A 12,608-nucleotide genomic window follows, 5' to 3' on the forward strand; every position below is an offset into this window, starting at 1 on the left:
ATGCTCTGCTGGTACTATCTAATAGTAATATGCCGGACCGTACCTCGCCTACTCCACTAACGAGTCTAGAGAGTCGCCCACGCCGGCTCAGGGATAGAGAAGATGTCCAGTCCTATCTTATCAACTAACATCATCCCATTCTATCACCGTACTGGACATCATCTCTATCCTTGAACCCCTACGCCTACTCCCTAACCCTAACTCTAACCCTAACCCTAACCATATCAGATAATTACCAGGGTACGTTCCGGTATACCGGACCGTACCCAGGCCAGGGTATGTTCCGGCAGTACCCTGGGGGACATAGATCTTATGAGTATGAGCAGTACTAATAGTAGGCCTAATACTATTAGTATTAGTATTGCTCATAGGGTCTATGTCCCCCAGGGTACTGCCGGAACGTAACCTGGGTAAGGTCCGGTATACCGGAACGTACCCTGGTCACTATTTGATATGGTTAGGGTTAGGATTAGGGTTAGGGTTAAGGCCCGCTCAGGTCGGTCTACGATTTTACTATCGGCGACTACTTTAGCGCCGATTAGCAGTGTAGCAACACTCATGTCGACTTGAAGTGACTACGCTGCACATCGCCGATCAGATCGTAGCGTTCCTGCATGAAACGTAGACGGGTTCGCAGCCCCAGTAGTATTTGTTCTAGCACAAGCAGTTCTTTAGCACAAACAGAGCAAGCTTGACGCCGGGACCAGTCTACATCAAACGAGTCACGTACGTGACCAACAAAATGGCGCTTTTACCAGTAAACATCATGTAACTTCGTAAATCTATTCTCAATTTTCTGAACATCGTTATAATCATGTGCAGAAATTTTTTTTATGTGATATACGCAAAACTTAATATATATTTGAGAAAGGGTTTGTGCAATAATCCCTCCTTGTAAACTGCTGACGAGTGGCGTGTAGGCTGCCATTTTATTAATCACGTGACTTCTGATAATCATTTGACTCGACACGCTGCGGTGATTGGCTGCCACTCACGATTTGTCGCCGACAGCCGCATAGAAATAGAACATGTTCTATTCCTGCGATCGCAGTCGGCGACCGTATTTTCGATCCGTAAGAGAACTCATGTCGATTTTATCGGCGATCTGGCCGGTTTTTGACGTACGATATTCAAATCTTGTCGGCGACTAGGTCGTAAGGCCGACATAAGCGGGCCTTAACATTGACTTAGGCTGCATCATGCGGCTTTCATGCCCGTGTTTACCAGCGTAGACTGGTACCCGGTCGATAGTTCCACACGCTACACTAACGCGTCAGTGTAGCGAAGGATACTTGCCGGAGTGAAGGTGGCAAACGGGTACCAGTCTATTACCAACACTGGAAGAAACGAGTGACACGCCATGTCCGATTCAGCCAATCAGCAAACAGCTTACCCCTTTATGATTACCTAGCTGTAATGCCCACGGAGATTGGTTTACAAAATGCTTTTCAGGCAGTATAAGAACTGTTTTTCAATTGGTTATGATGACGTATCTAAATAGACGGACGAATGAGGATTGCAATGGTGGGTGTTTCTTTTTCAAGCGATGTCTGGAAAGTTGTTTTCGAAGCGTTTGTTATTAAAAAATACAATTTTCACAATGATGTAACTATTTAACAGAAAAGAAACACCCTTACAGATAAACAGTAAGGTATGGTCTACATTATTATATCAATAACAAGTGATATTAATGAGTTCTTATACTGCCTAAAACGGCTCGAAGTTTGGTCCCGTTCGAAAAATTTCGGTGCCGCGCGCTTCATGCCAGGTCGCTGCTAGCCCCGTTTACGTTTTGTTGCGTTTTTAGCACGTTCAGGGTTCTCCAAGCTTTTTCATTATAGCATGGCGGGTGCTGCCTTTACGGTCCTAGTTGCAAATCGCCGAAGGCTATAAGGGGGTCCGGGGGATATGATATTTAGCATGGCGGCTATGATATTTAGAGTGGCGGGTACATTTTAGGATGGCGGGGCTCGACAATAGCCTGGCGGGCCGCCAGGCTATAAGTGCTCTTGGAGAACCCTGACGTTCTATCTCAAAAACGGTTACGGTAAAAATTCATAAAATAAAAACCTAAACGGTTGAGGCGCTTCTCATCTAGACTACAAAGTTTGATTTCATAATAAGATATATATTAAAAGTTACGTCATCTGAAAGTGGTTACATTGCCTCGATTAAAATGATTGTTGCTCAAATCTAGACTGTAGACAATATGGCGCGAGCGATCAGCATCGCTACTCATAGGCTAATACACGCGCGGCTATGATCTAAACGAAACGTCACGAATTCTATTTTTATCCACCAATCACAGGTCGGAGCAATTCCTCTGTTTAGACGCATGTATGACTATTGTTCTATAGCTATAGTCTATATATGCCATGCATACTAAGTTAGTAAGGGGGCAAGTGAAGTGGGTTACCTTGCTCTCCCAGTGCCACACTCACACAGTGGGAGTCCCACTTTACTGTATAAGTTTACGGCTCGCGTCTTATTTTTTTCTAGATTATTGTCTCTGGGAAGACTTTCTGATNCTTTGCCTCCAACTTGCATCCATTGGGAACAAGAGAAAGACAAGCCGGGGAATGGTTAAGCGGTTCGCTGACCCGTTGCAAGAAGAGCAGGCGTTGAGTGCGATTAAAGCTTTTCAACAGAACAGAGGAGAGCATATTCGGCCATATGGTGATCGTTTGCAAGCCTTGGCAATGCAGGCGATGACCGTAGACAAAATTCAGACAGACTACATTCAGAAGCTGCTAATCGATACATTCATCGACGGGTTATTCTCGATTTCAACAAAGAAATTATTACTGACTCGTAAACCGCAGACGCTCACTCAGGCTATCGAGATAGCCGCAGACGACGCTTTGATCGATGCGGACTTGGCTATGCGCGTGCGCAATAGAACGAGGCGACGGCCTGCCAGTCACTCGTACGTGGGAGCATACCTCTGCCCCCACCGGGAGTGACGGCTGCTTCAACTTCGTGGTGGGAAGGGGCGGCCGCAGACGACCACCGACTAATTCTAGCCCCCATTTTGGATAGCCCCATCGTCTCCTCCCAGTTCCCCGCCGGCCTCGTTGTGCGCGATTCGGTCTTAATTGGCACGCAGAGCGATACTCCACGCTAATCGACTGGGGGGAACTTTTCCGCGCATGGAGGATGCAATTCCCCTTCCTCTGGGTTAGGTGGGACCCTCAGGTACTTGCGCTCGACTTCTACATTGGGTGGGCCCCAAATGCCTTACCGCATTATGCGTGTCGGAGAGGGAGGCGCCACCAGCGTGGCGCACAACCTCCTCGGCGCGGCGAGATTCCGCCGTAGACAACAACGAGACGACGGATATGACTCGCCCGCGCCGATGGATTGAGGACGCAGCTCTAACCACCTCGACACGCCCAGCCGGCAACGACAGCGCGACGCCAGCGCGACAGGACGTCTGCGCGACGCCAGCAACAACAGTGTCGTCAACCAGCGGGTGGCCCGAAGCAGCAGCGGAGTGCACGCCGTTTGCGCCACGGGCCCACCCAGCCACTAGGCCGCGCCGGAATGAACATTACCATACCGGGCAAATTTTACAAACTTTGGTGAGCACGTCAAACGCTCAATTACCATTCGCCCCGGGATGCTACCACGGCGCGGCTGGGAGAGATGACAACGCAGACGCCTGGACGAGCAAATTGCCACCACTTCGCCGGTACGGCTGACNGAGAGAGAGAGAGAGCAGACTGTGTTTGTATATGCGCCGTGTGTGCGTGTGTGCACGAGTGTTACCTTTAGCGACTAGGACTACTCACACATGTCAACATGTCATGATTCGTGTCTCTCATTCTTCCTGAATGTAATCTTGTGTTGCAGGAGACTGGTGCGGATGCGAGCATATCAGTCGGTCCGAAGCAAGGCGTCTGCCAGGTCACGCAGTCTAAAAACTATGTGGTACGTGGCGCCATCTGTCCATCAGGATCTGCAGTAGTACGCATATAACGCAAAAAAATAGTCACCCGTATATTATAATAATTATATATTAATAATTATATAATATTAATAATATATAAAAAATAGTTATTAATAATATATTATAATAATGCTACGTAATAATGCCACGTATATTATACGTATATAAATATTTATATATATATATATATACGTGTGTGTGCGTGCGTGCGTGTGGTGCGTGCGCGTGCGTGCGTACGTGTGTGTAGCACAATAGCAGAATGTGTACGCCTATGGAAAGCGGTTTGTGCCAATATTCGAAAAACCCGGTTTTACGTCGATAAACTGGGTTTATCGACGTAAAACCGAGTTTATCGGCCGATATTGATAGTTTAATTTGATTAACCCGGTTTTACGTCAATAAACCCGGTTTTACGTCGATAAACTGGGTTTTACGGTCGTAAAACTAGGTTTATCGACGTAAAACCGGGTTTATCAAATTAAACTATCAATATCGGCCGATAAACCCAGTTTTACGTCGATAAACCCGGTTTTACGTAGATAAACTGGGTTTTACAATCGACTTTGGTCATTTCGTTGTTAATATCCTTCCTGCGCCTTCATACGCATAGCGTATACCTACAGGTGCATAGGGCGGTGCCTATCTCCGTTTCTATAACCCTGAGGCCCCGCAGCTGCTTTCACAGTAAATGCTACAGTAGGGGGTTAGTCCACTGTAGCACTGCGAGTTAACTTGCCACACTATCTCTATTTGCTGAATGCTAAGCAGAGAAGCCGTGTGCACCATTTTTTAAGTCTTTGGTATGACCCGGCCGGGAGTTAAACCCCCGATCTTCCACATACGAGGCGAGCACTCAACCATTGAGCCATCGCAGTGGTGAATCATTTTGTTGTACCGGTAATTAAATTTTTGAGTAAAATTGGGAACATCGATCGATTTGCGACGAGCAAAGCAGCGTGGTCGCAACAGCAACTGTTTGTTTGTTTGTTTGTTTGTTTGTTTGGCGTTTGTTTCTGCCGTCGCAGGTCTTGGACGTCGCGAGCAAGGTGAAGATAGCGCACCACCTGGCGCTGCAGTTCCCCACAGATGGCGCCACGGTTGACGCGATGGAGGTCGCGATCGCGTTGGTGGACGGGTCGACGGCGCGTGTCCAGCCGGCGGAGATGGAGACGCTTCGTCGCGTGACGGTGGCGTCGCAGGCGTACAGGGAACGGCAGCGCTCCATACAGCTGTCGTCAGAGAAGGTGAGCTAGGAGAGGGAGAGAGAGAGAGCGAGTGGGAGGGAGAGAGAGAAAAAGAAAGGGAGAGAGAGAGAGAGAGAGAGGGAGAGAGCAAGAGAGAGAAAGGGAGAGAGAGAGAGAGAGATAGGGGGAGAGAAAGAGAGTGAGAGAGAGGCAGAGAGCAAGAGAGAGAGAGAGGGAGAGAGATAGAGAGAAAGAGAGAGTTAGAGCAGGGGAGAGACAAAGAATAAGCGAGAAAGTAATAGAACGAGAGCGAAGGCAAGAGAGAGAGAGAAACACGCGAGATGCGATCGTACCTAACTAACTAGCCTACGTCCCATCTCGTTCCCGTCTCAGGACGATGTCCAGCAACTCGCCTCGTGCCGCGACGCCGCGCGTCTCGACTACCACGCCGCGCTCTGTCTCTTCGTCGACGACGTCGCCCGCCTGCCGCTTGACCGTCGCCACGGCGACCTGCGGGAGGCAACGTCGCTGCTGGAGACGACCCACGCTCGGCACCTAGGCGACGAGACGGCGATCCAGGAGGCGCTACCGGTCGCGCTCGACGCGTACGCGCGGTGGAAGGTACGACGGCATGCGCGCGCGAGGGGGAACCCTCGGACGGTTTTTTACCTCACCTTGACATCTTGACACATTAACAGTCTGTGGTGTCACACTCGTCTGGTTCGTTTTACAAGATTTCACTGACAATATATCTTTAATGCAAAATTGGTATTTCCTTCTCTACCCTGTCGATAAAACGTCTATATATATTAGAGTAAAGTTTTACAAAACATGTCGGAATGCAGCATATAACCTATTTATTTCGAACGCCATCGCTAAGAAACATCAAAGCGGGTATAGCGCCATCTACCGTCACAAATTGTGATTCATTTGGTTTATAAATTATTTTTAATTTATATATAATATTATTTATTATTTTCACATAAAAAATTACACATATAATTATCAAGAGTATATAATGGGAGTTCTCCCATATATACTCTAAGTCTTCATTTCTATAATGTACGTCGATGGTTGCTCAATTAAAACTGACTTCCTCTCACTCACTCATTTGTGTTCTTTTTTGTGGTGAGCTACAGTGTCATTGACACTTTCATTTAGAAATGAGTTTTTTACATACCGAGTGAGCGTTCTGTTAGTCAGTCACTGACTTAGTATTCTATTGTAAGTCACTGAGTGTATTCTGTTGTAAGTCACTGAGTGTGTTCTATTGTAAGTCACTCACTTACTGAGTTAGCATATTCTGCTAAAGCCTAGCGCAGACTTGCGACTTTTTCATGCAACTCGGCTGCGATTTTAGAATCGCAATCAAAATGTGAAATCGCTATGTCTGCGGGAACGTGCAACTGCAACTCGTAGCGATTCTGGTCGCTTGCAACGAGTTGCAAGAAATCGAACTGTTTTGATTTTTGATTTTGAGCGACTCGTCGCTCCCAATCGCTTCCAAATTGTTCTAGAATTGCTTCGAAATTGCATATGTGCGCACACGCGGCGACACATTGACCGATCGCTTGCGGTTGCAGGTTGCAGCGACGAGCAACCAAAAATTGCAAGTCTGCGCTGGGCTTAAGCGATTCCTATGTCCGTTACAGGAGTGCGAGGTGACGGAGGTTAGAACTGCTAGGGCTGAGACGATCGCAGCCCACGCACAACTCCAGGGGGCGCTGGAAGCAGTACAGACGGTACGTGTGTAAATTGGACGTCAGCGCTATGCTGGTCACTCTTTTTCATTTCTCCATTTTCACAGTTTTTCCGTGTCCAAAGTCGGATCGCATGATGAAATTCTCTATGATAAATTCGCATGATAATCACAATAATGCGCATGGGGGTTTGCTAGTGAAATTCAAGAGGTGAAGTCAACGAAAACGATAAAAACAATCAATCAATTAATCAAACACTTAATCAATCGGTCTACGATGAGATCGAGTGTTGTCGCGGCAACGGTGCGTGAGCCACGTATCGATCGAACAAGCGCATCATTTGTCGGTTTTCCTCACAGTGCCTGTCGCCAGGGGGCGCCACCATGGAGGGCTGCGAGATGCCCGCCGACCCTCACGTGATGCTGGGAAACTATGGCGTTGCTCTGCAGATGGAGATCAAGAAAGCAGACATAGTGAGTTGATGACGCATGTGTCGGCCGGTGCGTTCTCGTTAACTGTATATGCTACAGGTGCGTTGTTGGTTGCAGGTTCACGTTACCTGTAAATGCTACAGGTGTGTTCTCGTTAAGTGTAGATGCTACAGGTGCATTGTCGCTTGCAGGTGAACGGGGCGGGCGGCTCGATCGTGGCTTCTCTCTCTGCGCTGCTCCACCGCGAGCTGACGATGGAGCTCGCGGCGATCGAGAAGCTGCGCACGCTCAGCGGCGAGTGTGCAGACGTCGCCGACTCCCTGAAGGTAACCACGGCAACCGCGCAGCGCATTACGTAACGTCGCTCGGCCGCCGTATTGGTCGGGTAAGGGTCCCGTTGTTCGGAAGGGGGTTGACAGTGATGTTGGCGAGTTCCCTTGTTGCAACTTGATAATTGGATGCTCTGTTTTCTTCCCTCGTCGCAGCTTAATAATTCGATGCTCTTTATGTTTTCGTCTTGTTGCAACTTGGTTATTTAATGCTCTATTTTCTTCTCATGTTGCGGCTCAAATAATTCTAAATTCATTCCTCCTCTTGTCCTTTTTCTTCTCTATGCAGCTTGATTAATCGATGTTCTATTCCTTGATTTACCTCTTGTTCCTTTTTCGTCTCGTTAGCTTATCTTTAGCTTAGCTTATTTTTATCTTCTTAATCGTCGTCATCGTCGTCGATTATTTGATGCTCTATTTTCTTCTCTTAGCAGCGTAATAATGCGATGTTTCTTACGTTTCCTTCTTTGTCTCGTTAGCCGTGGCTGCGGGAGCGTCCGGACTTCGCGTCGTTCCACGGCGTGCGCCGCGTCGTCGATTAGATGCTCTTATGTTACGGTTCTCCTCTTGTTTCCTTCTTTGTCCCGTTAGCCGTGGCTGCGGGAGCATCCGGACCTCGCGTCGTTCCACGGCGTGCGCCGCGTCGTCGATTAGATGCTCTTATGTTACGGTTCTCCTTTTGTCTCTTCTTCGTCTCGTTAGCCGTGGCTGCAGGAGCGTCCGGACCTCGCATCGTTCCACGGCGCGCGCCGCGTCGTTAAGTCCCTTAAGTTGCGGCTTCGCTACAAGCTCGCCGACCTGCAGTACATGGAGGAGGAGGAGGGAGAGGTCGGCATGGAGGCGGAGGAGGGCGGAGAGGGAGAGGGAGAGAAGCCGGCGAGAGGGGAGGAGCTGCGTCTCATCGCGCACCAGCTGGAGAAGATCCGGGCAGAGCTTGACGTCGCCTTCTGCAGCGAGGACGCCGTACTGGTACGCCGGGGGGTCGACGCGAAGGTCACATGGGGGTCAATGCGTGATCGCATAAGAAGCAATGCGGGGTCGTGCCAAAGTCAACGTGTGGTCATACTGTGTTCGACTTACGAGCTCCAATCGCAGAAGTCTTCCGCCGATTCCTCCAGCATGCTTCTAGATTCTCACGCAATTTAAATTTTATTTTATTATATTTTGTACTTTTTCATATTTCTGATTTACTTTATTCTCCCACAGATGGAGCTGGCGAGGCTCTCGCGCGACCATTTCCCCGAGCTGAAGTTGGTTGGCGGCAACCTGCCCAACCTCGCGCAGTACTTGTGCTCGCAGGACATCAAGGAGGAGGAGGAGATGAGAGGGAGGCCGACGCGCGACGAGACGCTGCGACGTCGCTGCGGCGAGTTTGCGCACACTATCGCTGAGGATCTGACCGACCACCAGGTGGCGCTGTCGCTCAACAACCAGGCCGGAAAACCCGCCCGGCGCGCCGCTGAGTCACCTGCGAAGGAACCCTCGCGTGTAACGTGGGAGGCTTCTCTTTCTTCTGTGGAGGAATCCACACCACGCACCACCGGGGACCCTCCTCTCTCTTCTGCGAAGGAGCCCTCCTCGTGCACCACCGGGGAACCTCCTCTCTCTCCTGCGGGAGAACCCACCTCGCATGCCGCGGGGAAGGCTCCTCTCTCTCCCGCGGGGGAACCCTCCCCACGTGTCGCCAGCACACCACGAACTAATACTCAAGGAACTAATACTCGAGGGAGACCGCGTGGAGCGGGGCGGCCCCCCTCTCTCACCACGAAACCCGCTGCGGCGTCTCCTCTTCCTTTGCGCGCAGCGAGGTCTCCTCCTCTCCCTCCCACCGGAGGACCTCCTCCTTCGCCCGCCGTGCGAGTCTCTCCGGCTTCTCGACTCGCTCGCGGCGGGAAGGCGGCGCCCTCTAGTGTCGGGCGTCCGAGGCTCTCCGCGCCACGGGGGCGATCGAGGCTTCTCTCCCGAACGCCTCCCCTTCCCCCTCCCCCTTCTCCCTCTCCTTCCTCTCCTCTTTCCGGCGTAAATTCCCTCACTTCCCCTCGATCTCGGTCCGGCAGCAGGAGGGAGGTCGTCCGCTCGAACGGAGAGGTCGTCGCCCCCGACGACGCGTGGCGACGGGAGGATTCCGAGAGAGCGCCGCGGAAGAGGGAGAGGAGATCCAAGTACTCACGTCCGCCGGTCGCCGCGGCGACGGCACAGGCCAGACGATCGCCCCGGTCCGCCCCCAGCTGCTACGGGAACTCGCCGGGTGAGGTCGCCAGGTCAAAGGTCAAGGATGGCGCGTTGCCGGCGCAGCAGGGACGGAAGAGGAGGGAGCCGTCAGAGAAGAGGTGAGGTGTGGCGTCGGTTGCCACGGCGACGTCTAGCGTTGGTTGCTATGGCGACGTCCGGAGCGAGCTCGTGTCGAGTGACGCGCACGTTAATCGCAATGATCCAATATTCTACTTACTACCCTGTTATCATACGTTATTATAATATCATTATAATATTATGTTATACACGCGTATAGCATTAGCACGTTACGCACGTCCTGTTCGGTTAGATGTGTGATGTAGAATACTTGCGATTTTTTTTATGCAACTGACCGAGTTATTTCGGATTATGGCGTTGAACTTATTCCGAGAGGTGTTCGTCCTTCTTCGTAGTAGATCTTTTAGATTCAGAGGACGGCAGTCTTCGACTCTTGGTTTATTTTGAATGAGGTTGGCGAGTTAAGATGTGTTGTGTGTCGTGTGATTTCAGCTTGTCCGTGAAGATTTGTCGGTGCGATAAGTGAACAACTAAGACGTTCCTTCAATAGGTGTGTGCAGCTTCCAGGTAAGTGAAGCCAAAGAGAGGGAAGGGTGGAGGAAGGAAGAGAAGGAAGGGTAGAGGAAGGAAGAGAGGGAAGGGTGAAGGAACGGAGAGAAGGAAGAGAGGGAAGGGTGAAGGAAGGAAGAGAGGGAAGGGTGAAGCAAGGAAGAGAGGGAAGGGTGCAAGGAAGGAAGAGAGTGGAGGAAGGGGTGAGAGGAAGGAAGAGAGGAAGGGTGGAGGAGGAAGAGAGGGAAGGTGAAGGAAGGAAGAGAGGAAGGGTGATGGAAGGAAGAAGGGATGGGTCAAGGAAGGAGATAGATGAGTGATGGAATAGAGAGAGAGAGAGCGAGAGAGAGAGAGAGAGAGAGGAGCTGTAAGAAACAAAAGAGAGACAGAGCTTGGGAGAGACTATGAAATTAAGACAGGGAGAGAAGAGAGAGAACACCGAACGCAAAGTTGGAAGAGCTTAGAAAGACGTTTCTAAGATTTCTAAGAATTGCACTGTTTCAAGGCTTAACGGTTGTGTCGCCATCTGTTAGCAGGAAAAGGCAGTAACGAGGAAACTTCAGTTGCCACGGTTACGACTTGACGTGGCCGCAGTAACGTTGGTAAAACGGCTGTGGCAACTTGTCTAATCTCCAAGAATCACCACCATCCAGGAGTTGGAAGGTGGCATTGCAATACTACCAAGAAGGCCAGTAGCATGCGGGATTATGCAAGTGATGTAAAGATGAATTAATGTCTGTCTGTCTTAAAGTCTGTCTGTCTGAATTAAGATCTGAATGTCAAAGCCAATGTCAAGAATGCGCACACACTGAGTATCTCCAGGCCATGTCGTGATAGGTTGCCGTATGCCATCTTGATTATATAGTTAAATACCCCGCGGGGAGGGGCGCCACTCACCCAACATTATGGTAGATATGTGCCACTGCAAAGTCAAAAATGAGGGGCTCTGGAACTAACTCAGACCTGAAACTGTGGGTCTCTGGAACTGGCTATGTTCGAGAATGTAATCTTGTGATGCTCTGGAACGAGATATTCTTAAAAATGTGATGCACTGGAACGGAAGTTTAGGGTGAAAAAGGGGGGTCTCTCCCACGGCACATACCTACCATGCAATATATATGGAGTGCCCACCCCCCTGGGGTTAATACGAAATTAAAAATTTAGTATGTTCTCGTATAGACGTTCGTTTGTTGTCCTTATAAGCTTTGCGTTGTCTGCGTTACGTTGGCTGAAACTTGATCGTTTTCTTCGTGACTTTTTAATTGTTCGATTTGACGCTGAAATATTTCTGAATACTGTTTGAATTGTAGAATGAAATAAATGCGTATGTGAGATTCATCATATTCTTTTTGAACTTCTTCAATCTTTGTGCTTTTTGCATTATATTGCAATTATTCAATTGTATCATATATTGTTTGCTGCACATAGAAACAGCAGTTGACAACTGTTGTACCACATAGAGAGTATTACTCCACATAAATGCTAACCATTGAATTACATTCACTGTCAATTATATTAATCAGTCCGTGAAGCAAACAACACGTAATTGAAAGAGGAAGAATTGTGTGAATATATTACGTAAGATGACGTTGACTAACGAGACATTGGGGAACATGTTTTCATTTGCACCTCAGTCTCACCATTATAATTTTACAATAAATTTTTTTGGTACAAACAAATTTTACAGTCAATGCTTGGGAATTTAACAAGTATATATTTATATATATATATAGTGAGAGTATTGCACAGGAATGATAGTAGCTTTTCGGAGCGTGTTAATTACAAATAAAACTCATTTAAATAGAAAATGCTTAATATCGAGTGTGCAATAGCAATGCGATCACCTTGAGTGACTATGTATACAGACAAGTGCCACCATCGATATAGAATAAATATCTAGAATATATAAAATCTTAATCTGTTCTATAGACTATATGGTGCCACTGCCAGTTGTTCTATGCATGATTATTAATGAACTCATGGCGGCGAGGACGATGACGATGGCAAGCATGATAATTACAGGGAAAATATAGACACGCGCACAATTAGATGCGCTAGGAAAGCATCAAAGGTTTTAGAGTTAGTCGTCATAAGAGGATGTATTCAATTAATTAAAACTAAATTTACAGATCACTATTTATAATAAAAACGCGAAAAATCCATATTTGCACATATTTACTCGCCGTATATATTTCACATGACACAGTTGTGCACAT

At 48.5% G+C, this 12,608-nt stretch overlaps 1 protein-coding gene across 1 annotated transcript; it reads left to right on the forward strand.

Moving 5' to 3' along the window:
• Positions 1 to 2,579: 2,579 nt before the first annotated feature.
• Positions 2,580 to 10,943, forward strand: LOC106808844 (serine/arginine repetitive matrix protein 3-like). Its single transcript, XM_014811731.1, has 12 exons — positions 2,580 to 2,714; positions 3,853 to 3,930; positions 4,975 to 5,193; positions 5,527 to 5,754; positions 6,786 to 6,875; positions 7,193 to 7,306; positions 7,456 to 7,590; positions 8,296 to 8,421; positions 8,467 to 8,562; positions 8,800 to 9,923; positions 10,336 to 10,410; positions 10,929 to 10,943. The coding sequence occupies exons 1-11, from the start codon at positions 2,580 to 2,582 to the stop codon at positions 10,367 to 10,369; spliced, it is 2,379 nt and encodes a 792-aa protein (XP_014667217.1). The 3' UTR covers positions 10,370 to 10,410; positions 10,929 to 10,943.
• Positions 10,944 to 12,608: the final 1,665 nt, after the last annotated feature.

Source organism: Priapulus caudatus, unplaced genomic scaffold (genome assembly GCF_000485595.1).
Source record: "Priapulus caudatus unplaced genomic scaffold, Priapulus_caudatus-5.0.1 Scaffold309, whole genome shotgun sequence".
NCBI classification, from domain to species: Eukaryota; Metazoa; Priapulida; class Priapulimorpha; order Priapulimorphida; family Priapulidae; genus Priapulus; species Priapulus caudatus.